Source organism: Microcaecilia unicolor, chromosome 1 (assembly GCF_901765095.1).
Source record: "Microcaecilia unicolor chromosome 1, aMicUni1.1, whole genome shotgun sequence".
NCBI lineage: Eukaryota > Metazoa > Chordata > Amphibia > Gymnophiona > Siphonopidae > Microcaecilia > Microcaecilia unicolor.
This window is the reverse complement of record NC_044031.1, coordinates 553703286-553729208: the sequence shown is the minus strand read 5'-3', so window position 1 is coordinate 553729208 and position 25923 is coordinate 553703286. Positions and strand designations below refer to the sequence as shown.

General features: G+C 46.5%; 1 protein-coding gene across 1 annotated transcript in view; it reads left to right on the top strand.

The window, feature by feature from the left end:
- The window catches only part of UBR5 (ubiquitin protein ligase E3 component n-recognin 5), a 651214-nt gene that overhangs the window by 221697 nt on the left and 403594 nt on the right, over nt 1-25923 (top strand). Inside the window, 2 exon segments of the mRNA XM_030189847.1 lie at nt 3195-3304; nt 24817-24929. Of these exon segments, the coding sequence (XP_030045707.1) occupies nt 3195-3304; nt 24817-24929 (223 nt within the window).

Below are 25923 nucleotides of genomic sequence, written 5' to 3'. Positions count from 1 at the left end.
TTCCTCCTTTTAAGATAGCTAGCTAGGAGTTTACTACTCTTGTTGCCTTCTGCATAATATTTAGATCTTGTTATAAATATATCCTGGATTGCTTCTTCACTGGTGATTTTATTATAAGCATATTTTAATTGCAGTAATGCATTGATATCCAATATGTTTTGTTCTCTATACTTTCGTTCATGATCCTTTATTTGAGCTTCTAAATTAGTGGGTAAAGCAGTATTGTTTTTATATGCTGCTATCAAGATTAATTCACTGCAGAGGGGGGACCTTAAATGCTTCCCAAACTATAAGAGGGTGTGATTCTGGTTGGGAGTTAAATTGGAAAACTTCTTGTATAAAATTTTGGACAGGTTTTTTTATGTTTCCATCTGTGAGAAGTTTCATATTTAGTTTCCAGAGGGGTGATTTGGGCTTGTAAGGCTTGCCTCAGGAGTCTATAAATACATAAAAAAATAAAATAAAAATACCTAACAATGAAACCTATGGGATCATTGAGCATAGGAGATGTATTGCAAGGAAGGTCCAGACAGCACCCATTGTCGCACACTGGTATGCTTTAAATCACACTGGTGATGTGGAAAATGTTCTTCTAAGGGAAGAACAGTTTATTTTTAATGTGAATATTGTTTCACTCCTGGTCTAAATGCAAATTTAGATTTGAGACCTTTTTTGTAATTTCCCTATGCACATATACTGTTCTATGTTTGTACTGCAGTTGATTACTGTATTTCTTTACACTCATTTGTGTCCTCATAATCTTGTTTTTTAATTTAATTTAATTTTCCTGTTTAGGTACTCGGTTCTTTTCTAATTTTTACTTGTGTCGATTAGGGCTGTGCTCGTAACACGTTAAAATTGTAATCTCATGTTAATAATTTTTTAAAATTGTAATCTCATGTTAATAATTTTAACGCATTAATCACATCAAGCTACCTGCTCCTGGTTCTGTTACCTATATTTCTCTCTTTCCCTCTCTCTCAGACTCTTTCTCCCTCCGGCACCTTTTTCTCTCCTACCGCCCCCTCACCCACCACCGTAGAACACCTGCAGCCTTCTCTCCTGCTCCCCATTTTCTTGCATCTCATTCCCCCTTCCCCCCTTTTGCGCACGGCCCTCTGAACTTGCTTTGTACACAAAATTTTAGATCCTCAATAGAGTGTTTTAAAGCATTCCAGTGGACGACTATGGGTGCAATACATCTCCTATGCTCGATCCTATAGATTTCATTGTTAGGCATTTTTATTTTATTTTTTATGTAGTTATAGACTCCTGAGGCAGCCCTTACAACCTGAAACACGGCCCTTGTCGAGTCATTTTGAAAGCATTTAATAAATTCAACATTACACCATTGGTTGCTTTTGGTTGTCTCTACTGTACTGTTCGCGCTTTTGATGTGGAGATTGGCTTTTATTTTGCGTGTGACTGTAGTGTGTTATCCCACTGCCTGTGTGAAGTGTGGTTCTGATTTTTCTAAGAAAAGCAAGACTGCAAGTTCATTAAACTAGTGGGATGAAATCTGGAAGTAGTTGGCAAGTACTCCAGCTTCTAGAGTAAAGTATATGTTGGTGGAGTATGTGTAGCATCAGTTAAATGCGCGTTTCTTTCTCAGCTGCTGGTAGGGGAATGTGTGTGTTGAGGTGAAGGGGTGGGGTATCTCTGTTTGTGCTACAGGCATTAGTGTGAAGAAATATGGTGATAGTGGAGGGGGGGAATGTTTCCTCCTGTTACTAGATTATTTTGTTCTTTCTGTGTCCATTTTCAATCTATGTGCAGCAGTTTACATTTTAAGTTCCTGCCTGTGAAGTATGCACATATCTCCTGGTAGATCAATTTTAAATGTATAATTGGCTGCCAACAGAATAGTTAACAAAAGATAGACAGGCAGCACCCTCCCATGTGTGTACAAGGCCTTCCTATACTACTTCACAGTAAAGAAAAGCTAAAAATGCTGCTGGTCTCAACATACCATGAGCAGTAGTATCTCCCAGGTACTGACTGATAGCTATTAGGAAAAATGCCATTTTGTTACATGAGTTTTTATTGTAGATAATGTTTTATAGTCATTTTCAGTTGTGAATATTTATGCTGAGAATATGTAGTAGTTTGGTTGCCATATTAGACCACTTAAATGTACTGAAATAGATTAACAAGCAAATTATATAAGGTGATATGTTTTTATTGAATGATTTGCATTTCATGGCTAACTTTTGGGAGCTAATATTTTCTCCCTTAGGTCAGAACAGAATGAGCAAAATATGATATTGCCAGAAAGTCTAAAAATCATTGCAATGACACTGTGAAGGGGAAATGGGAAAAGAAAGCGATTGATTAAAGTGATCAGAAGGTGACAGGGACTAGAGATTTGAGACTCGTATGTTAAGAAATACAGGTTTCCAAGTCCTTTCTTACATTCCAAATGATAGTGTGAAATACCTGTTTGATTCACTTGCATTTTCAGGCAATGTAATATTTCCTTATTCTTTTTTGACCTGAAGAAGAGCATGTTTGCTCCAAAATATGCATTATTTTAGCCTAATAAAAAGGTATCACCATTTATACTAACTGGAAAAAATTAAAGGGAATTTAAAATACCTAAAACACCACATAAAGTAAATTTGTGAAATGGGGGAGTACAGAGCTTCAAAATATAAAATTTCACAGCATAGTTCTCTCATTTAATGATTGTTTTCTATAATACGAATTAACTATTTAGGGGGGAAGTCATCAAGCAGCATTAGGGCCTTAATGTGCACTAAGGCCCTAATTCTTGATGAATTCCCCCCCTCCCCCCCTTATTAGACGACTGAAGTTCAAAAGGGAACCTTTTGTGATGTCTAGAAACAGTGAGGCTGAATGATAAGGTGAGAGCAGTTGCTATAAACATGTGCCCAGCAGAAAATATAAGTGTTTTTGATTTCCAGATGTCGGTGAAACTGACCTATTAGTTTTCATATTGTAAAAATTTGATGCTGAGGCAGTGCATGCATCAGTGTATTTGTGTCCACCCCTAAGCAGATATAAAGCTATTGCTTGTTTTTGTGAATAAAATGAGTACGGTCATACAGTGCTGCGTACTTTGGCATACCACTAGTTCTCAAATGACACAAAATGCATTAAAAATCTTGTTTCCATACTTCAGATGGACCATTGTTTTCTCAGTGTAACTATTATGTTCTTTTAAAACCACCTAGACTCGAAAGCAAACAAGAACCAGTGAAAACTGAAATGGGTCCCCCACCTTCTCCAGCTTCAACCTGCAGTGATGCATCTTCTATTGCAAGTAGCGCATCAATGCCATATAGTAAGTAGCTTATACAATAAAAATAAATTGTTGTACCACCTAGACAAATTGAATGAAGTGTGGAAAGGATTAAGAGGGAAAGAATTTTACTTATCTTTTTTTAATTGTGTTTTTTTCTGAAATGTTTGCTGTTTGCCACTTATTTTGTTCAACAGTAGTCCATGCCATCATATAGATGGTAGATGATAGCAGATAAAGACCTATATGATCCATCCGGTCTGCCCAACAAGGTAAACTCATAGCATAAAGTATAATGTGATACTTCATATATGTTACCTGATCTTGATTTGTCCTTGCCATTTTCAGGCCATAGACCGTAGAAGTCTGCCCAGTACTGGACTTATTCTCCAACATCTGAAGCTGAATCTGTCTATCCATGATCCCATTACTGGTGTTGCCATCTAATCACCGCTAAGCTTCTTTGGATCCATTCCTTCTAAACAGGATTCCTTTGTGTTTATCCCACTCATTTTTGAATTCCATTATAATTTTCATATCTACCACCTCCCATGGGAGGGCATTCCATGTGTCTACCAACCTCTCCGTGAAAAAGTATTTCCTGACATTATTCCCGAGTCGGTCCCCCCTGCAGCCTCAATATATATTCTCTAGTTCTACCGCCTTCCCGTCTCTGGAAAAGGTTTGTTTGTAGATTTTACCTTTCAAATATTTTAAAGTCTGTGTCATATCACCCATCTTTCCTTTCCTCCAGGGTATACATGTTCAGGTCATCAAGTCTGTTCTCATACGGTTTTCCTACGCAAACCCCATACCATTTTTGTCACTTTTCTCTGAACCACTTCAAATCTTTTTACGTCCTTAGCACGATAAGGCTTCCGAAGCTGAACACAATACTCCAAGTGGGGCCTCACCAACAACTTGTACAGAGGCATCAACACCTCTTTCCTTTTGCTGGGTATACCCATCTCTATGCAGCCTAGCATCCATCTGGTCGTGGCCACCGCCTTGCCATATTGTTTCATCACCTTGAAATCCTCAGAATCATCACCCCAAAGTCCCTCTCCTGAATTGTGCTTATCAATCTTCTATCTGGTACATCTCCTTTGGATTTCTGCACCCCAAGTACATCACTCTGCACTTGGCAATAAATTTTAACTGTATTCTTAAGTATCAATTTTCAATTATAAATACATTTATATTTTTAGTGCTCAGTGTACTAGTGTAATTCTAGTGCCTTTCACTGAAGACTTAATATCTCCCAGAATTGAACCAGACACTCGTTACTAAACATCATTGCACCACCCTTCCTGCCTACCAGTTTCTAAAATGTCTTCAATTGTTGAATCTCCTTACAATCATTAACAACAAATTCACTTATCTTTCAGCAACTCATTCAGGCAAATGATAGTTTCTGTGGTGTCCATTCTTAACCTTGAGTGTCCAACTTACTCCAGCACTAGCATTTAACAGTGTTAAACTCGTGAGTTATTCACTATTACACAAACAGTCTTTCTTACAAATTTTTATAGAATGCTGCTTATTTCCATAGTATTTTTAATACTCTTCTCTTGGAAAAAAACAGAATACTTATCTTTGTTGGCTCAGGGGCAAATTGTCTGACAACACTCATGTGTTGCTACCGCTTTTTCAAGGACAACCCCCCTATCATTTAGCCAGCATGCTCCTCACAACATCTGGTATGCGAGTTTGAGTTTTCAAGCTCTTTTTTGGATTTTCCCTGCAGGGTTTTTCATGGTTTGTTTTTTGTTTATTTTCCTTCGGAAATTGTCCTCTCCCTTCCTTTACTGTTTGTTTTCCCCCCACTTTTAAGTTTCCTTTTCTTTTTTACACCCTTTGTAGGCCTTCCTAGGCCTGACCACTGGTCGGGAGTTTGGCCATCTATTTATTCTAGTACTTTGCCTCTTTTTTTAGTCACCATTGAGCTGTTTGATTTGGCCATGGCTGTTTCCTTCCATGTCATCAAAGGTTCTCAGTGGCTTTAAGCGCTGTGCCCGGTGCAATAGGACCATCTCTGGCAAGACTCCCGTTTTTGGTGTCTTCAGTGTCTGGAACCTGAACATTCCCATGTCAGCTATATTCTTTGCCTGCTTATGCAGAAAAGAACCTGGCTGTCCAGAGAGGCTCAAAGAGACAAAATTTTGGAAGCCCAGTCTGAATCATCAAAATCGTCATGGCTGCAAGACCCAGGTCTGACGCTTGGAAAGAATGTGCATAGAGTAGGTCTCCACCTGCTTCGACACCGACCACTATGCAGGGCCCCCAGGACTGGTAAGTATTGTACCCGACACTGAGGACGTGAGGGGATTCGATGACATCCTTGTTGGCACTGAGGAGTGTCGATGTTTGGCATCAGGATAAGGCCAAGAAGTGCAAGCATCAATCTTCCTTGACGCATGGTGCCAGGAGCACCGAGGGATCTGGTCCCCGAGAAGCATCAGCACCGGGAGAAGCACTCCCCATCCTTCTTAGAGGTGCCGATGCAAGAGTCTCTGTTCAGTCTGGACCAGTTGCACACACTGACCCCAACAGTTCAGCAGGTTGCTTCTGAACTGACGCTCCAGCCTTTCCCAATGTTGGCCCTCATTGAGCACATCCGGGCCTGCTCCATGAGCAGTTGACGTGGTTCTTGCAACAGAATGCATCCGGCATCTGGAGTTCTTGCACTAGCCATGCCTTTTCCTCCTGCCCCACAGGCCTTCAGCCTGTGGTGAGCTCTCCGACACCAGGGTCACGTGTGGTACTGGTGTCAGTAGCTACCCATGCTGGCACCCCCTTAACGTCGATGGAGGAAGCTTCACCGGTGAAGGGTGGAGACTACACATCAACGCCATTTCAGACAAGGACATAGTTCCTCTATCTTGAGTGATAACCTTTTTGGAGAAAAAGTGGAGGAGGTCACTGACCTTATAAAGAAATGTACTGATACCATCAATTATCTCTCCTGCCGGATTCCTTCTGTACCCTCCTCACCTATGAGGTTTTCAAGCAAGATGACAAGAGCTCCCTGTTAGTATGCTCCTTATCGTCAGCCTCAGCAGGCGTAGCCCCACTGTGTTTGTTCTCATCAGTAACGTGCTCCTAAGGCCCAGCTGGATCTCCAGACAAAGCAAGGGACCAGCTTTTGACCGGCTCCAGTAGAGCATAGCTGCTCACACAGTTGCTGTTTTGGACGACTTACTTGTAAGGGGGGGGGGGGGGGCTGAGTTTTTTTCCAAGAAAGGTAGCCCCATGTAACCTCGGTGGGTTCTTCAAATAGTGCGAGTCAGTTATGCCTTGCTTTGGCATCAAAGTCCTCCAAATTGCCCACCGGAGTGTCTCATTACACTTCTCATCACAAGCAGGTACTTTCAGAGGTAATCTCTGCCTTTCTAAAGGCCCATGTGGTTGAGCCCATTCCACCAGGGGAAGAAGGTAAGCCGCATTGAGCCTGCCATGAGTGGGGAAAACGCGGGGTACAAATGTAATAAAAATAAAATAAAAAATTCTATTCCAGGTATTTCCTTGTGCCAAAGAAGATTGGAGGGGGGGGGGGGGAGGGATGTGTCCCACCCTAGACCTAAGGGCCCTGAATAAATTCCTGGTCAAAGAAAAGTTTAGGATGGTTTCCCTGGACACTCTTCTTCCACTGATTCAGGCTCAAGATTGGCTATGCTCTCCGGACTTAAAAGATGGCTTCACTCACATCCCGATACTTCCAGGCCTCCTCCGAAAGTAGCTCAGGTTCAGGTGGGAACCATTTCCAGTACCATGTGTTGCCTTTTGGCCTTGCGTTGGCTCCCAGGATTTTCACCAAGTGTCTAGCGATAGTTGCAGCGTTGCTACACAGACTGCAAGTCCATGTGTTTCCCTACCTGGTCGATTGACTGGTGAAGAGCACGTTGAAGAATGGTGCTCAGGAGTCCATGTGAAGAACTATTTGGGTGCTAAAGCTACTAGGGTTCATTAAAATTACCCCAAGTCCCATCTGCTCCTGGTTCGGCAATTTCAGTTCATTGGAACCCTGCTAGACACAAAGCTGGTGTGAACCTTTCTTCCTGTGCCGAGGGCAGATGCTGTAGTTGCACTCGTCACTTGGGTTCGGGCCAGCCAGGAGGTCATGGATCAGCAGACGTTGAAGTTGCTAGGCCTCCAAAGTGCATTTCACACCTATGGCACATCTTCATATGATATCTGCCCACTGGACTCTAGCTTCCCAGTAGTTTCAGGCCTCTGGGAACGCAGCGGATGTTATCCAAGTAACAATGGAATTGTTCAATCTCTCCTCTGGTGAACAATTCTGTCCAATTGATCGTGGGACTTCCATTCCAAATTGCTCAGCCCCAGAAGGTGCTGATGACGGATGCATCCTGCCTGGAGGGTGGAGCTCATCTGGTTGGGCTTCACACCCAGCTTGCTTGGTCAGCTCAGGAAACAGATTATCAGATCATCCTCTTAGTGCTACATGCAATATAGAACGCTGTTAAGGCTTTCGGAAATCATCCGTTCAATCAAATTGTACTCATTAAAATGGACAATCGGGTTACAGTGTATTACACCAATAAGCAGGGGTGTACCGGATCGTACTCTGTGTCGTGAGGCCATAGGAATGTGACACTGGGTGGTCCAGAACAGGATAGTTCTCAGGGCCACATACCTGGCGGGCAAATCTAACACCCTGGCTGACAGACTGAGCAGGGTCATTCAACCGCACGAATGGTCGCTCTGCACGAGTGTTACCCGTGAGATCTTCCAAGAGTGGGGCACCCTTTGATAGATCTCTTTGCCACTCAGTTCAATCTTAAAGTCCGTTCCAGGGTCAGACTAACATCAGATGCATTTCTCCTCCATTGGAGGAATGGTGTTCTTATGCGTATCCTCCCTTACCTCTCATAAGGAAGACTTTACAGAAACTCAGGCAAGGCTGTGGAGCCATGATTCTGATCGCTCCCTATTGGCCCAGGCAGATCTAGTTCCCTCTTTTTCTGGAGTTATCCTCTGAAGAACCTTGGAGATAGGAGTATTTTCCAACTCATCACGCAGAGCGAGGGATCTCTTCTGAATCCCAAACTCCAGTCCCTGGCCCTAGCAGCCTGGATATTGAGAGCTTAGAACTTGCTTCCTTTCATCTTCTTGAGGGTGTCTTCCGGGTCTTGCTGGCTTCCACGAAAGATTCCATTAAGGGGTGTTGCTTTTTCAAATGGAGGAGGTTTGCCGTCTGGTGTGAGAGCATTGCCCAAGACCCTGTTTCTTGCCCTACACATACCCTGCTTGAATACCTTCTGCACTTTTCCGAGTCTGGTTTTAAGACCAACTCTGTAAGGGTTCACCTCAGTGCAATTAGTGCTTACCATACCATGTGGAGGGTAGGCCTGTCTCTGGACAAGCCTCTATTGTTTGCTTCATAAGAAGCTTGATTTTGACAAAGCCCCTTGTTCACATCTCTGTATCATGGGACCTCAATGTCCTCCTCATCCAGCTGATTTCCTTTTGAGCTGCTGGATTTCTGTCATCTGAAGTACTTGACTTGGAATGTCTTATTTTTGTTGGCTGTTATTTCAGCTTACAGAGTCAGTGAGCTTCAGGCTCTATTAGCGGATCCACTTTACACTAAATTTCATCATAACAGAGTAGTTCTTCGCACACACCCTAGGTTCCTGCCTAAGGTTGTGTTGGAGTTCCATCTGAACCACTCAATCGTTCTTCCTACATTCTTTCCCAAACCTCATGCCCATCCTGGAGATAGCGCACTGCACACTTTAGACTGCAAACAAGCATTGGCCTTTTACTTCAAGTGGACTAGGTCCTTCAGACAGTCCACCCAGCTTTTTGTTTCCTTTGTTCCCAACAGGATGGGGAAATGCACAATCTCTAATTGGCTGGTAGACTGCATTTCTTTCACTTATGCCCAGGCTGGGCTGTCTCTTGAGTGTCATGTTGGAGCCATGGCGGCGTTGGTAGCCCACTTGCAGTCAGCCTCCATAGAAGAGATTTGCAAGGCTGCAACGTGGTCTTCAGTCCACACATTCACTTCTCACTACTTCCTTGAGCAGGATATCTGACGCGATAGTCGGTTTGGACAGGCAGTTCTGCAGAATTTGTTTGGGGTCTAGAATCCAACTCCATCTTCCTAGGCCTGTTTCGTTCTGTTTCAGGCTGCACTGTCACACAGTATGTAAATAGTTACAAGTTAATTATAGTTTGAACTTGCTGTTGCAAATTCAAATTGATCAATTGTTTTAGATGTGCCTGATATCTAGGGATTCCCACATGTGAGAATATGGCCGGCTTGTCCTTGGAGAAAGCGAAGATACTTACCTATAGCAGGTATTCTTTGAGGACAGCAGGTCATTCATTCTCACATACCCTCCCTACTCCCCTTGGAGTTGTTTTCATTGCGATTGTACTGTACTGCTGGTCCTGCGCTCTCATGGCAGGCATGATTGCACTCGCACATGTGCATTGGGGACGCTAGTATATGCTATTAAAGTCATATATGCTTTAAAAGTATTCCTCACCTGGCGATGTCGATATCACCCACGTGAGAATGAATGACCTGCTGTCATCGGAAAATACTGATTTTACAGGTAAGTATCTTCACTTTGTGTATAGCAATTAAATGTACAACAATGACTTACAAGAAAAACTCTTCTAACTACTGTTTGCATTGAGAGGGGTACGTAGGCATACGGTGCCTATTTAAAAGGGAAATGTATTTGGTAGTCCTGCTGCATTGATATGCTGTTATGCTATTGCAGACTTTAATTGTATGTTGGATAAATAAATATTAAAAGTAAATGACTATTTTACAAAAAGCATTAGAGTACCCCATGATGGATGTTTTAGATCTGCAGTTTTTTTTTTTTTTTTTTTGGATTATACTTTTCAGCTTTGGGTAAAGGGGGAAAGAGTAACCAGTAACAAAAAAAATTGGATTTTATATCATCTCTTTTGACTTGTAATGTTCTGTGGAGTGGATTACCTTGCATGACTTTTAGTAATTAAGCTGTAAGTTTGTATTGCACAGCTGTCACAGAAAGGAGCATTACTCATTTTAGTACTCAGATTTTCTAGGAAGACAGCTGGAAGCATTTCTGATAGTTTAAAAACCTTTTAAAACTTATTGTCCAAGATTAATTGTGTTGAATAAGAAATACTAACTGCATGCTTGCCAGGTAACACAGTAAATGCGCAGAATATGCTACAGCCTGAGTTCAAGAATTTACTTGGTATCTGGGTCTTATCAAGACCATTGCAAATCTATCTATCTATCTATCTATCTATCTATCTATCTATCTATCTATATATATCTATATATATATATATATATATATATATATAATAAAACCCACCTCCAACGTTCTGAAGCTGACTGCGTGGCTCATGGCTGAGGCATTCGTGCGCTCTGCTGGGCTACGGAACGTCACGTACTTCCGGGAACGTCAGTTGCAGCACTGACCAACCACACGAGGCCCCGCCCCTGCCGCCCTCGCCGCAACACCACGCCCCCCAGGTTGCCACCAACAGGCGTGCAGGCTTGGACCGTCTCTCTCTGTTAGCTCTGGGCCCTCCCTCATTGCCTCTTTCCGCAATGAGGTGTCGGGACCAGAGCTTAACACAGAGAGAAGGACCGAGGCTGCACACCTTTTAACGATGATTTCTAAAACTTTGAGCGAGTGCGACTGGGAGGAAGGGAGGGACGATGGCACTAGAACTAAAAGGGAGGGAGGGAGGGGGACCCTGAAACTTGGGGCAGGGGACAGAGGATATTCGCTGGGTGGCTGGGGGGGGGGGGCAGGGGACAGAGGAGAATTGCTGGATGGCTCGAGGGGGGGCAGCGGAGAGAATCGCTGGGTGGCTGGAGGGGGGTAGGGGAGACAGGAGAATCACTGGATGGCTGAAGGGGGCAGGGGAGAGCATAATCGCTGGGTGGCTGAAGGGGGGGCAAGGGACAGAGGAGAATTGCTGGGTGGCTGGAGGGGGGCAGGGGACAAGAGAATTGCTGGGTGGCTCGAGGGGGGGCAGCATACAGAGGAGAATCGCTGGGTGGCTCGAGGGGGGGCAGGGGAGATGACAGTGGCTGGAGGGGGGGCAGGGGAGACGACAATCGCTGGGTGGCTGCAGGGGGGGCAGGGGACAGAGGAGAATCGCTGGGTGTCTGGAGGGGGGCAGGGGACAGAGGACAATCACACACACTCTCTCACAGACACACTCGCACCCAGTCTCACTCACTCTCTCTCTCACACACACGCACAGTGCTGCCAACCACGCAGATGGAGGGAGGGGCAGGGGGTCCTGAGACCAGAGGGGAGGGGAAGGCAGAGGGGGGAGTGAGAGGGGTTCCTGAGACCAGAGGGGAGGGGATCCTGAGACCAGAGGGGAGGGGGTCCCCACACCACAGATGGAGGGGGAGAGGTATCGCTGTCACACACACACTCTCTATCTCACAGTCAGTGTCTTTCTCTCTCTCTCTCACACTATGTCTCACACTGTATCACATTCACTCTCTATGTGTCACTGAGTCACTCTCTCGGTCTCACAGAGAGTCAGTGTATCGCACACATACTCTCTCACACTCTCTCTGTCTCACACACACTCACACACAGTGTATCTGTGTGAAACACACTCTCTCTTACACCCACTGTCTCACATACGCACTCGCACACACACTCGCACTCAGACCCACTCTCTCTATCACACACACAGACACTCGCACACTCTCTCTCTCTCTCACACTCCCTCTCACACACACTCTCTGAAACATACACACTCAGAGGAAAACCTTGCTAGCGCCCGTTTCATTTGTGTCAGAAACGGGCCTTATTTACTAGTGTGTGTGTATATATATATATACACATATATATATATATTTTTTTTTTAAATAACTGGAGGACAGCAATTTTGTTCTGATTCCCAACAGTCAGCTCTGTGAATTAATGTTGCTGGGAGAGTATAATTGAAATTGTAAGTTTACCTGTAAATATCAAATCACTTCTTATCTTATTAGTTTTACATTCTTCTGCAGCAGTTATTCTTTCTTGGGTATCAGTGTAATATGCCATGTGCAACGCTGTTTGCTGAACTTCAGCACATAGTTTTCCTCATTGAAAAACCTTTTGTACCCAATACAGTAGAAGAATGGCTTTGAAAGTAATACAGCATTAAAAAAAAGTATGCTGTCAGGAAAAACAGCGCACATTGCTTTGGTTATCTGCTGCTTTTTCCTGTATTGAGCTTTTTTTTTTTCTCTGTCCCCATTCACTGTTAAGAACAGGCTCACACATGCACAAGAATGGAGAGAAAATAATTCCCACCTAGGAAAATAAATCCCTGGTGGTTTAAGTGGACCACAAACAAATCTTCTTCCCACTCCCCTCCAGCCACTCGTCCACTTTGATTGGGAAGCAAGAGTAATACCTATACGCTCTTATGTCTGGTGTTGCTATCTTTCAAAGTGGTGGCACATAATCTTTGGTGGTATCTTTCACTATGCAGACGGGATGCTAGGAATTTAGGAAAGGGATGGAAAATAAGACCAAGAATATTATAATGCCTCTGTATTGCTCTGTGGTGTGTTCAGTTCTGGTTGTCGTACCTCAAAAAAGATATAGCAGAATTAGAAAAGGTTCAAAGAAGAGCGACTAAAATGATAAAGGGGATGGAACTCCTCTCGTATGAGGAAAGGCTAAAGAGGTTAGGGATCTTCAGCTTGGAAAAGAGATGGTTGAGGGGAGATATAATTAAGGTCTACAAAATCCTGAGTGGTGTAGAACGAGTAGAAATTAATCGATTTTTTTTTTACTCGTTCCAAAAGTATATAGAGAAGGGGACACTCGAGGAAGTTACATGGAAATGCTTTTAAAACAAAATATTTTTTCACACAACAAATAGTTACGCTCTGGAACTCTTTGCCGGAGGAAGCGGTAACAGCGGTTAGCATATCTGGGTTTAAAAAAGGTTTGGACAAGTTCCTGGAGGAAAAGTGCATAGTCTGCTATTGAGACAGACTTGTGAAGCAACTGCTTGCCCTGGGATTTGTAGTATTGCCACGATTTGAGTTTCTGCCAGGTACTTGTGATCTGGCTAGGCCACTGTTTGGAAAACAGGATGCTGGGCTATATGGACCGTCGGTCTGACCCAGTATGGCTGCTCTTATGTTCTCTTATGTTCTTATGTAAAATTATAGTCATCTTAGTATGATACTATACTGTGATATCAAGAAAGTGATTATATACCTTTTGAATATGGCTAGAAAATAACTGATTTTTGAGCCCCTCTAGTCTCCTTTTTTAAGAGTAAGGATCCTAGTTTTCTCCTGAGTAGATTGTATAGTAAAGCATACTCGGTCAGCATTCTTCTATTGCAGGTCGGTAACACTAAAAAGTGCTAGATATTGATATGTAAATAATGAATGCTTATTGCAAATAGAATGCATGTGTTTCTTTTACTGCTACTAATCATCATTTCTATAGCACTACTAGACGTACGCATTGCTGTACACTGAACATGTAAGAGAGAGCCCCTGCTGGACAGATCTTACAATCTAATCAAGACAGACAAACAGGACAAATAAGGGATAAGGGAATTACTTAAGATGGGAATGATAAAACAGATATGGGTACTGAATAAATGAATAAGAGTTAGGAGTTAAAAGCGGCCTCAAAAAGATGGGCTTTTAGCCTAGATTTGAAGAAAGCCAGAGCTGGAGCTTGATGTACTGACTCGGGAAGTCTATTCCAACTGTATGGTGCAGCAAGGTAAAAGGAACGGAGTCTGGAGTTGGCAATGGAGGAAAGGGTACAGATAAGGGAGATTTACCCGATGAACCAAGTTCCCGGGGAGCAGTGTAGGGAGAGATAAGGGTAGTACTGAGGAGCTACAGAGTGAATGCACTTATAAGTCAATAAGAGGAGTTTGAATTGTACGCGGAAACAGATAGGGAGCTAGTGAAATGACTTAAGGAGCAAAGGGCTAATATGAACGTAGCAACCCTGGCAGAATATAAGTTGTGCAGCAGAATTTTGAACAGATTGAAGGTGAGAGAGATGATTTAGTGGGAGACCTGTGAGAAGCAAGTTGCAGTAGTCTAAGCAAGAGGTAATAAGAGTATGGATAAGGGTTTTGGTAGTGTGCTCAGAAAGGAAGGGACGGATTTTGGTGGTGATATAGAGAAAGAAACAACAGGTTTTAGCAATCTGTTGGATATCTGCAGAGAAAGAGAGGAGTCAACGTTGACCCCAAATTTACAAGCTGATTAGACAGAGAGGATGACAGTGGTCCACAGAGCTAGAGAATGGGGGAAGAGGAGAGTTGGGTTTAGGGGGAAAGATGAGAAGCTGAGTCTTGACTTTGTTTAGTTTCAGATGGCGATGAGACTAGGCAGCAATATCAGACAGGCAGGCTAAGACTTTGTTTTGGATTCCTGCTGAAATTTCTGGTGTGGAGAAGTAGATCTGGGAGTCATCAGCATAAAGGTGATATTGAAAACCATGGGAGGAGATCAGCAACAAAGGAAGAAGTATAGATGGAGAAAAAAAGAGGTCCCAAGACAGACAGAGCCCTGAGGTACACCAACTGATAGTGGGATAAAAGTGAAGCAGGATCCATCAGAGCATACACTAAAAGTGCGATGGGAGAGATATGAAGAAAACTAAGAAAGAACAGAGCCCAGAAATCCAAGTGAGGACAGTGTATCAAGGAGTAGGCGGTGATCAACAGTGTTAAATTCAGCAGCTAGGTTGAGAAGGATGAGGATAGAATAGAGACCTTTGGATCTGGCCAGGAACAGGTCATTGGAGACTTTAACAAGGGCTATTTCAGTTGAATGTAGAGGGTGAAAGCCAGATTGAAGTGGATCAAAAATAACTTGAGATGAAAGAAATTGAAGACAATGGCGGTGAACAGCACATTCAAGTTGCTTGCATATGAAAGGGAGGAGGGAGATGGGCAATAGTTGGAAGGGCAGGTAGGGTCCAATGAATGTTTTTGCTAGTTAGATATTGAAATTCATATTAAAAATTTATATTATATGTGTAATAACACTTCATTGGTTCTCATTTCCTTCAGTGTTGAATGCATTACCCATGTTAAATGCATACATCAAACAGTACTTAATTTTAATGTTTGCTTGCCTTTCAGGGCTTTAATCGCCTTAATGACCCATGTTGTTTTGTTTGCAGAGGATAAAAAGATGTGCTGAGGGGTTTTGTTTTGTTTTGCAATAGAAAATTTAATTTTTAACCATTTATATAGGGTGAGGCAAAAAAAAAAAAAACCTCTACAGTTTTTTGTCATTTCCTTAGCAACTGCTTTGAATTTCAAAGAGAAATTTTACATATCTAGTTATACTTGCGTATTAACTGTTAAACTTTTATCTTAAGCTATGTTGATGTTGAATGTATTCTTTAGCTGCTTCCACCCGTTCAAAAAAACTGAGTTGTACCATTTATGGTGAGTCTGAGCTTGGCAGGGTAGAGGAGTGCAAATTTTATCTTCTTGTTATATAGCTTCGTACATAATGACGCGAAGGATTTCCTCTTCATTTGCACCTGATGCGAATAGTCTTGAAAACAAAGAATTTTCTTCCCTTGATAGGTAAGCGATTGTCCACCTCGAAGCGCATCCAATATATATTGTTTATGCCTGAAGTTAAGAGTCTTTAAGATCACCACTCTTGGCCTGTTCCCTGGCTGCCGCATAGGCCCCACCCGGTGGGCCTGCTCCACGCAGAATTGTTGTAATTTATCCTCTATTTGTAAAGTCTTTGGAAGCCATTCTTCCAAAAAATTGGGCAAATCCCTATCCAAGAGTGACTCTGGGAGTCCAATCAGGCGCAGGTTATTTCGCCTGCTTCGATTCTCTAAATCGTTCAGTTTTACCTCCAGATCGTGCACTCTCTTCTCCGAGGACAAGCAGGCTGCTTGTTCTCACGACTGGGTTGACGTCCGCGGCAGCCCCCACCAACCGGAAAAAGCTTCGCGGGACGGTCGGCACGCAGGGCACGCCCACCGCGCATGCGCGGCCGTCTTCCCGCCCGTGCGCGACCGCTCCCGCCAGTTACTTTTTTCCCGCGACTGAGAGAGTCGTGTTTTTGCAACTCTCTCGTTTCAGCCGCCGGAATTTTCGACCGCGTTTACGCGGGTCGTCGCTCTTGGCCCTTTTGGCCTCTTCTTCTTTCAGTTTCGTTTGTTATCCAAAAAAAAAAAAAAAAAAAAGAATTTTGCGCGTGTGGAGCACGCGCTCCTCCTTTTTCCCTCGCTTTCTAGCGGGGACGCCTCGTTGCGGCCTAGTGGCCGCTCGGTCGGTTTCAATTTTCGTGGTGTGATTTTAGCCACCATTGCCGACTTTGACTTCGCCGACGCGATTTTTCCGTCGATGTCCTCGAAGGTCCCGAGTGGATTTAAAAAGTGTGGTCGCTGCGGCCGGCCGATCTCGCAGACCGACACCCACGCTTGGTGCCTCCAGTGCCTCGGGCCGGAGCACAATCTCAAGTCGTGTGCTTTGTGTCTCGGTCTCCGGAAACGGACTCAGGTTGCGAGGCAAGTTCTGCGGGACCGTCTTTTTGGAACTTGCGCCGGCCCCTCGACGTCGACCTCGACGGCATCGGTATCGAAGGCCGGTTCTTCGGTACCGGTATCGATGCCCGAGACATCGGCACCGATGGCAGCGACCCCAGGAGAACAGGTCCCGTCGGCCCGCCGGTCCGCCGGCGAGAGTGGGGTAGAGAGACCGCGTGGGCAGTCGGCCCCGGTCACTCCCTCAACTCGTGAGCCACGGGACCGAACCCTGTCGGACCCGGTACCTCGAGACCGAGGGGGATCGACCTCCTCCTCCTCCATGCCCTCCGGCACCGGTGACGTGCACCGGAAGAAGGACAAGAAGCGCCGTCACCGGGAGCCCTCGGTGCCTGAGGAGGTGTCGACGCCGAAGCGTCATCACAGAGAGGAGAGATCTCCGTCGGTGGTGGAGGTACCGACGCGTCGGGGTTCCGGCACCTCGGTGCCGTCTCCTGGCCCCCAGCAGCTTCTGGCACCGACACCCTTGCCGGCCCCACCGCCTTTCTCGGCAGCGGGCCTGGACGAGTGCCTCAGAGCCATCCTTCCGGGGCTCCTGGAAGGGCTGATGCGCCAGGCTGTGCCGGCGCCGGGGGTGCTTGCGCCCTCGGCGCCGATGACTGTGGCGCCGGCGAGCTCTAGCCCGGCGCCGGGGCAGTCGACACCGCCGCCGCTTGCGGTGCCGGTCTCGACAGCCACGCAGGTGGAGTCCCCGTCGACGTCGATGGAGGGAGCTCCGTCCCCGCCGGCGCGGGAGTCCACCGCTCGACGACACCGAGGCCTCGGTGCCTCGACGTCGAGCCGGGCCCGGTACCGGACTCAGCTACATGAGCTAATGTCCGATACCGAGGATGAGGACTCGTGGGGGGAAGAGGAGGACCCGAGATATTTCTCCTCAGAGGAGTCTACGGGCCTTCCCTCGGACCCCACGCCGTCACCGGAGAGGAAGCTCTCACCTCCTGAGAGTCTCTCCTTTGCCTCCTTTGTGCGGGATATGTCTATAAGCATTCCCTTTCCCGTGGTCTCTGTGGAAGAGCCGAGGGCCGAGATGCTCGAGGTCCTCGACTATCCATCACCACCTAGAGAGTCCTCCACGGTACCGCTGCACAATGTCCTGAAGGAGACGCTGCTCCGGAACTGGGTGCGACCATTAACTAATCCCACCATTCCCAAGAAAGCAGAGTCCCAGTACAGGATCCACTCTGACCCAGAGCTCATGCGGCCCCAGTTGCCCCATGACTCAGCGGTCGTGGATTCTGCTCTCAAGAGGGCACGGAGTTCGAGGGATACCGCCTCGGCGCCCCCGGGGCGGGAGTCTCGCACTCTGGACTCATTTGGGAGGAAGGCCTACCAGTCCTCCATGCTCGTGACCCGCATCCAATCGTACCTGCTCTATATGAGCATCCACATGCGGACCAATGTGCAACAGCTGGCGGACCTGGTCGATAAGCTCCCGCCGGAGCAGTCCAGGCCTTATCAGGAGGTGGTCAGGCAGCTGAAGGCGTGCAGAAAGTTCCTGTCCAGGGGGATTTTTGACACCTGTGACGTGGCATCTCGTGCTGCGGCCCAAGGTATAGTGATGCGCAGGCTCTCATGGCTGCGTGCCTCTGACCTGGACAACCGCACCCAGCAGAGACTGGCCGACGTCCCTTGCCGGGGGGATAACATTTTCGGTGAGAAGGTCGAGCAGATGGTGGACCAACTGCATCAGCGGGAAACCGCTCTCGACAAGCTCTCCCACCGGGCGCCTTCAGCACCCGCCCCCACGGGTGGGCGTTTTTCCCGGGCACGGCAGGCTGCACCCTATTCTTTTGCAAAGCGTAGGTACAACCAGCCGGCCCGAAGGCCTCGTCAGGCACAGGGACAGCCCCAGCGCGCTCGTTCTCGTCAACAGCGTGCGCCTAAGCAGCCCCCTGCGCCTCCACAGCAAAAGCCGGGGACGGGCTTTTGACTGGATCCACGGGAACATAGCCGCCCTACAAGTGTCCGTACCGGACGATCTGCCGGTCGGAGGGAGGTTAAAATTTTTTCACCAAAGGTGGCCTCTCATAACCTCCGACCAGTGGGTTCTCCAAATAGTGCGGTGCGGATACGCCCTGAATTTGGCCTCCCTGCCTCCAAATTGTCCTCCAGGAGCTCAGTCTTTCAGCTCCCATCACAAGCAGGTACTTGCAGAGGAACTCTCCGCCCTTCTCAGCGCCAATGCGGTCGAGCCCGTACCACCCGGGCAGGAAGGGCAGGGATTCTATTCCAGGTACTTCCTTGTGGAAAGAAAACAGGGGGGATGCGTCCCATCCTAGACCTGAGAGGCCTGAACAAATTCCTGGTCAAAGAAAAGTTCAGGATGCTTTCCTTGGGCACCCTTCTGCCAATGATTCAGAAAAACGATTGGCTATGTTCCCTGGATTTAAAGGACGCATACACTCACATCCCGATACTGCCAGCTCACAGACAGTATCTCAGATTCCGCCTGGGCGCACGGCACTTTCAGTATTGTGTGCTGCCCTTTGGGCTCGCCCCTGCCCCACGAGTGTTTACAAAGTGCCTCGTGGTGGTAGCGGCCTACCTACGCAAGCTGGGAGTGCACGTGTTCCCATATCTCGACGATTGGCTGGTCAAGAACACCTCGGAGGCAGGAGCCCTCCGGTCCATGCAGTGCACTATTCAACTTCTGGAGCTGCTGGGGTTTGTGATAAATTACCCAAAGTCCCATCTCCAGCCAACTCAGTCTCTGGAATTCATAGGAGCGCTGCTGAATTCCCAGACGGCTCAGGCCTACCTTCCCGAAGCGAGGGCCACCAATCTCTTGGCCCTGGCTTCGCAGACCAGAGCGTCTCAGCAGATCACAGCTCGGCAGATGTTGAGACTTCTGGGTCATATGGCCTCCACAGTTCATGTGACTCCCATGGCTCGTCTTCACATGAGATCTGCTCAATGGACCCTAGCTTCCCAGTGGTTCCAAGCCACCGGGAATCTAGAAGATGTCATCCGCCTCTCCACCAGTTGTCGCACTTCACTGCTCTGGTGGACCATCCGGACCAATTTGACCCTGGGACGTCCATTCCAAGTTCCGCAGCCCACGAAAGTGCTGACGACGGATGCATCTCGCCTGGGGTGGGGAGCCCATGTCGATGGGCTCCACACTCAGGGTCTGTGGTCCCTCCAGGAAAAGGATCTGCAGATCAACCTCCTGGAGCTCCGAGCGATCTGGAACGCACTGAAGGCTTTCAGAGATCGGCTGTCCTGTCAAATTATCCAAATTCGGACAGACAATCAGGTTGCAATGTATTACGTCAACAAGCAGGGGGGCACCGGATCTCGCCCCCTGTGCCAGGAGGCCGTCGGGATGTGGCGTTGGGCGTGTCGGTTCGGCATGCTCCTCCAAGCCACATACCTGGCAGGCGTAAACAACAGTCTGGCCGACAGACTGAGCAGAGTCATGCAACCGCACGAGTGGTCGCTCCATGCCAGAGTGGTACGCAAGATCTTCCGAGCGTGGGGCACCCCCTCGGTGGACCTTTTCGCCTCTCAGACCAACCACAAGCTGCCTCTGTTCTGTTCCAGACTTCAGGCACACGGCAGGCTAGCGTCGGATGCCTTTCTCCTCCATTGGGGGACCGGCCTCCTGTATGCTTATCCTCCCATACCTTTGGTGGGGAAGACCTTACTGAAGCTCAAGCAAGACCGCGGCACCATGATTCTGATAGCGCCCTTTTGGCCCCGTCAGATCTGGTTCCCTCTTCTTCTGGAGTTGTCCTCCGAAGAACCATGGAGATTGGAGTGTTTTCCGACTCTCATTTCGCAGAACGACGGAGCGTTGCTGCACCCCAACCTTCAGTCTCTGGCTCTCACGGCCTGGATGTTGAGGGCGTAGACTTCACTGCGTTGGGTCTGTCTGAGGGTGTCTCCCGGGTCTTGCTTGCCTCTAGGAAGGATTCCACTAAAAAGAGTTACTTTTTCAAGTGGAGGAGGTTTGTCGTGTGGTGTGAGAGCATGGCCCTAGAACCTCGTTCTTGCCCTGCACAGAACCTGCTTGAATACCTTCTGCACTTATCAGAGTCTGGCCTCAAGACCAACTCAGTAAGGAATCACCTTAGTGCGATTAGTGCTTACCATTATCGTGTGGAAGGTAAAGCCATCTCTGGAGAGCCTTTAGTCGTTCGATTCATGAGAGGCTTGCTTTTGTCAAAGCCCCCTATCAAGCCTCCTACTGTGTCATGGGATCTCAACGTCGTCCTCACCCAGCTGATGAAACCTCCTTTTGAGCCACTGAATACCTGCCATCTGAAGTACTTGACCTGGAAGGTCATTTTCCTGGTGGCAGTTACTTCCGCTCGTAGGGTCAGTGAGCTTCAAGCCCTAGTAGCTCATGCTCCATATACCAAATTTCATCACAACAGAGTAGTGCTCCGCACTCACCCAAAGTTCCTGCCGAAGGTGGTGTCGGAGTTCCATCTTAACCAGTCAATTGTCTTGCCAACATTCTTCCCCAGGCCGCATACCCGCCCTGCTGAACGTCAGTTGCACACATTGGACTGCAAGAGAGCATTGGCCTTCTACTTGGAGCGGACACAGCCCCACAGACAGTCCGCCCAATTGTTTATTTCTTTCGACCCTAACAGGCTAGGGGTCGCTGTCGGGAAACGCACCATCTCTAATTGGCTAGCAGATTGCATTTCCTTCACTTACGCCCAGGCTGGGCTGACTCTTGAGGGTCATGTCACGGCTCATAGTGTCAGAGCCATGGCAGCGTCGGTGGCCCACTTGAAGTCAGCCACTATTGAAGAGATCTGCAAGGCTGCGACGTGGTCATCTGTCCACACATTCACATCTCATTACTGCCTCCAGCAGGATACCCGACGCGACAGTCGGTTCGGGCAGTCGGTGCTGCAGAATCTGTTTGGGGTGTAAATCCAACTCCACCCTCCAGGACCCGAATTTATTCTGGTCAGGCTGCACTCTCAGTTAGTTGTTCTTCGTAGGTCAATTTCTGTTGTACCCTCGCCGTTGCGAGGTTCAATTGACCTGGGTTATTGTTTTGAGTGAGCCTGAGAGCTAGGGATACCCCAGTCGTGAGAACAAGCAGCCTGCTTGTCCTCGGAGAAAGGGTATGATACATACCTGTAGCAGTTGTTCTCCGAGGACAGCAGGCTGATTGTTCTCACCTTCCCTCCCTCCTCCCCTTTGGAGTTGTGTTTCATACTTTATTGCTTGTCATTCAACTGGCGGGAGCGGTCGCGCACGGGCGGGAAGACGGCCGCGCATGCGCGGTGGGCGTGCCCTGCGTGCCGACCGTCCCGCGAAGCTTTTTCCGGTTGGTGGGGGCTGCCGCGGACGTCAACCCAGTCGTGAGAACAATCAGCCTGCTGTCCTCGGAGAACAACTGCTACAGGTATGTATCATACCCTTTCTCCAGTTTCTTATTTAGCTCCTTCTGCGCCTCCACGCTCCCCTCCACCTCTGATATGCACTGCAGGCCTTCATCCAACTCTAAGCTCATGCTATCAATGCGTTCATGAGCCTCCTCCGTACGATCATAAAGTTGCTGGAGCTTCTTGTCCAGCGCTGCCTCCACCGCTGCGGTTACCTTGGCGGTAATTTCTGCTAGCCACGTGGAGCCCACAGCAAGCTCCGCAGGCTCACGCTGGTTGGCCATCTTGGCATCGGCCGGCTTAGACTTGTCTTTCTCTCTGCGAACTGTTTTCGCAGCCATGCCGTACCTCTGCACCGTCTCGCCGATTGCAAGCGATTCCCGCTTCTTTAGCACACTAGACAGCGCCGTTTCTCTCCTCGGGTCTGTCAAATTTGCTGATTTTTGGGCGAATGTGCGCGGAGCCTAGCTACCCAGCGTCAGCCCTGCACCATGGCGTCACGTGACCTCCAAGCAATGTTGATGTTACTGGCACTTTAACTTTACTACCTAACAATGTGTCAGAATTTTGCAGTCACTGTGAATGCTCAATGTCCACCCCCAGCTTTAAGACAGGTCTTCAATCACTTTGGGAAGTTCTTAACAGCCTTGTCAATCTGTCCCTGTGGCAGGCTGTCCCAGATCATCTACAGCAGTTCCTTGAGTTTGGTGATTGCGAGTTTTGGGTGGAGCTTGTGATAGTCTTTTGTCTGGGGAACAATATTGAAGGCTTGTCTCACTGTGACATCATTAACAGTAAAGTGGTACCCAAAATTGTTTTTCAATTAATGGTAGTTACATAGTAACATAGTAGATGACGGCAGAAAAAGACCTGCATGGTCCATCTAGTCTGCCCAAGACAAACTCATATGTGTATACCTTACCTTGAATTTGTACCTGTCCTTTTCAGGGCACAGACCATATAAGTCTGCCCAGCAGTGTTTCCTGCCTCCCAACCACCAGTCCCGCCTCCCATCAGCGGCTCTGGTAGTTTACAGTGCATGTTAAAGTAACAGTTAATTGGAGAGCAAAATGATGCAAATCAACATTCAAAAATATAGATTTTGCTCAAAAGACTGATACAGAGAATTCACAATTCGCTATTACTGCAAAAAGCATTTAAAAGATTAAGGAATTAAACAACACAGAAGTCTCAAATATTCCATTTGCCAGTAAGTTATTCCCTCTCCTGAAGCAGCTAATGCGAAACAAGGCAGCCCTTTGTTAAGGATGTCAGCGACGTTCAGATCTGAGTTGTGAAACAAGTTGACATTTTTTTCAGCGAGTGGGATTGCCTGTGATTTACACATCACAATTTAAGTAATGCTGGCAGTGCACTGTTTTTGCTTCCACTCTGTTGAAACGCCGTGGCGTTTTTTTCTCCCAGTATTATTGGACAGTTTTTCCACTGCTATTTTTGCTGATGTGCTGAAGCTAGTGATAGTAACCCCATTGAGGTTTTTATAATTAGCCAGTGTGTGCTTCCCTCGGGGTAGTTGATATTTCTGTGGTGATTAATTCCTTAATATTTTAAATGGTTTTTGCAGTAATAATGGATTGTGAGTGATCTGTATCAGCTTTTTGAGCAAAATCTATATTTTTTTAATGTTAGTTTTACAGTGCAAACGTTTTTGAATGGTGAAAATTGCTGGGTGGTCACACTGAACAGTCTGTAACTTCGACATGTTTAAAGATAATCTCGTTTCACTTTTCAGATAAACGTACAAATAAAGCTGTAAAACTTAATGTTGAAATTCTGGGTGGTTGCTGAGAAAATAGCAAAAAAACTGTAGATTTTTTTTTGTTTCACCCTTTATAGCTATAGTCATTTCTGTCAATCTTTCAAAAAAAATGTACTTTAATTCATCTGTGTTAAATAGGATTGAGTCTGGAGCTCAGATCCTTTGTAAGCACACATGATCTTGGCAGAAGGCAAAGAATCTTGTTTGTAGTGTTATAAAAATGTTTTGATGTAATTTAAGACAACCAAGTTCATACTGGTACAAACAAGAAACCATATTAAGTTTTCTATGAATTGCTGCTTAACCCAAAAATAGTTCAACACTGTCAGCAGAAGCGTTACTCTTAAATAATGCTAGCCAAACAAATTCTGCTATTACAATGTCTTTATCAAGTTTAATATACCCTTTTTTGAATACTGCTAGTAATTCAAAGAAAATGCCAAAAGCAAATGAGTTTTATGTGACTAGTAGATGTTGATTTTTTTTGAAGTAACTGGCTTATGTTTTTTTTCACAGTTTTGTGGCACAGTGGATTTAAATCAGATTGTGATGATACCTCAGAAGTGATTTTTTTGAAGACACTTTTGGCTTTATAAAATTAGTTCTCTTCTTTATCTTTATAATAAGATCCTTGTTTATTTAATTAGTCTATAAGCCATGCCATAATATTTTCCTCATTACCCTTCTTTCAACAACATATTAAGCTCCTGTTACAACAATGTTGAAAGTATTTTGTAGTTTCCTTTTTTTTTAATGACTACTGAAGTTAAAGGTTTCTATCTATATTTACCAGGAATAAACTGTGTATTTGAATAGAATGTTCTGACACTCACTATTTTATTGTCCAAGAACGTCGACGATCTACTCCAGCTCCCAAGGAGGAGGAGAAGGTGAATGAAGAACAGTGGCCCCTTAGGGAAGTTGTGTTTGTAGAAGACGTTAAGAATGTTCCCGTTGGCAAGGTATATCAATCAAAGAAAAATATTAATCATTTACCAGGAACTGCTGCTTGTAAAAATACCATGCCTTTTGTACTGTTTTTTTTATGTGTGAACATGTTTTCGGGTTTGTTAGACGTTTACCAGTGAATGCAGGTGTTAGTCTCACAGCAACAAAGAAACTGTTAGAAGAATATTGTGAGCTATGGTATCTCCACTGCAGTTTCATGTGGATTTGCACAGCAGTTCTCCGGAGACAGGCAGGGGAAATGGAGGCACGCTTGATGGTGAAGTCTCTGACTGATCTGTGTGTTGGTGCTCTCCTCTAGCTACAGCAAGCTTTAGACCCACTGGGCATGTGTGGGAGTTCCTTTGTTTGGTGTGCTCCTCTCTCTCGCTTCATTTTGTTCTCCACCACCCCTGATTGGACGCAGCTCTCCCCTGTCCTCACATTCAAGAAAAAAAACCTCTCAACTTTAGGACACGAAAAAGCATCCAGCTGTAGGACTTGAGCCTCTGAGGCCAGTTTCCAAACCTCCTTCCCCCCAGGGTCCTGTTTTGGCACCACTGGGGGAGGCGAGCCACTGCCTCCCCCTCCCCCCCCTGTAACTGCCAGACACTGCTCACACTGTGCAACGTGCTGCTTCTAATAGGGGACGTGGCTTCCAGACCAGAGACAGTTTCTCCACTCGCCCGCCTCTGGCGCACTAGGCAAGTTCCAAAACACGGTAGCCCCCATCAAAGCTGGCTTGCTGGCCTCCAAGTGGTAGTAAGGCTTCTGCGGGCTTGGTCTCGTCTTCTGGCCTGAGGCTGCCTTGCAACTCTCCACCTCACAAGATCTTTTTCCCCTGTCAGAGGATCCACTCCTTTCTTTAGAATGGGAGACGTTTGCTTACATCTACTCCTGCAGACCTCAACAGACCCCCCCCGTCCCCTCTGAAGACTATTCCTACCCTAAGTTCCTCCAGAAGGTGTCCACCTTCCTCAGTCTGAGTCAAGCCAGTGCCCCTGCCAATCA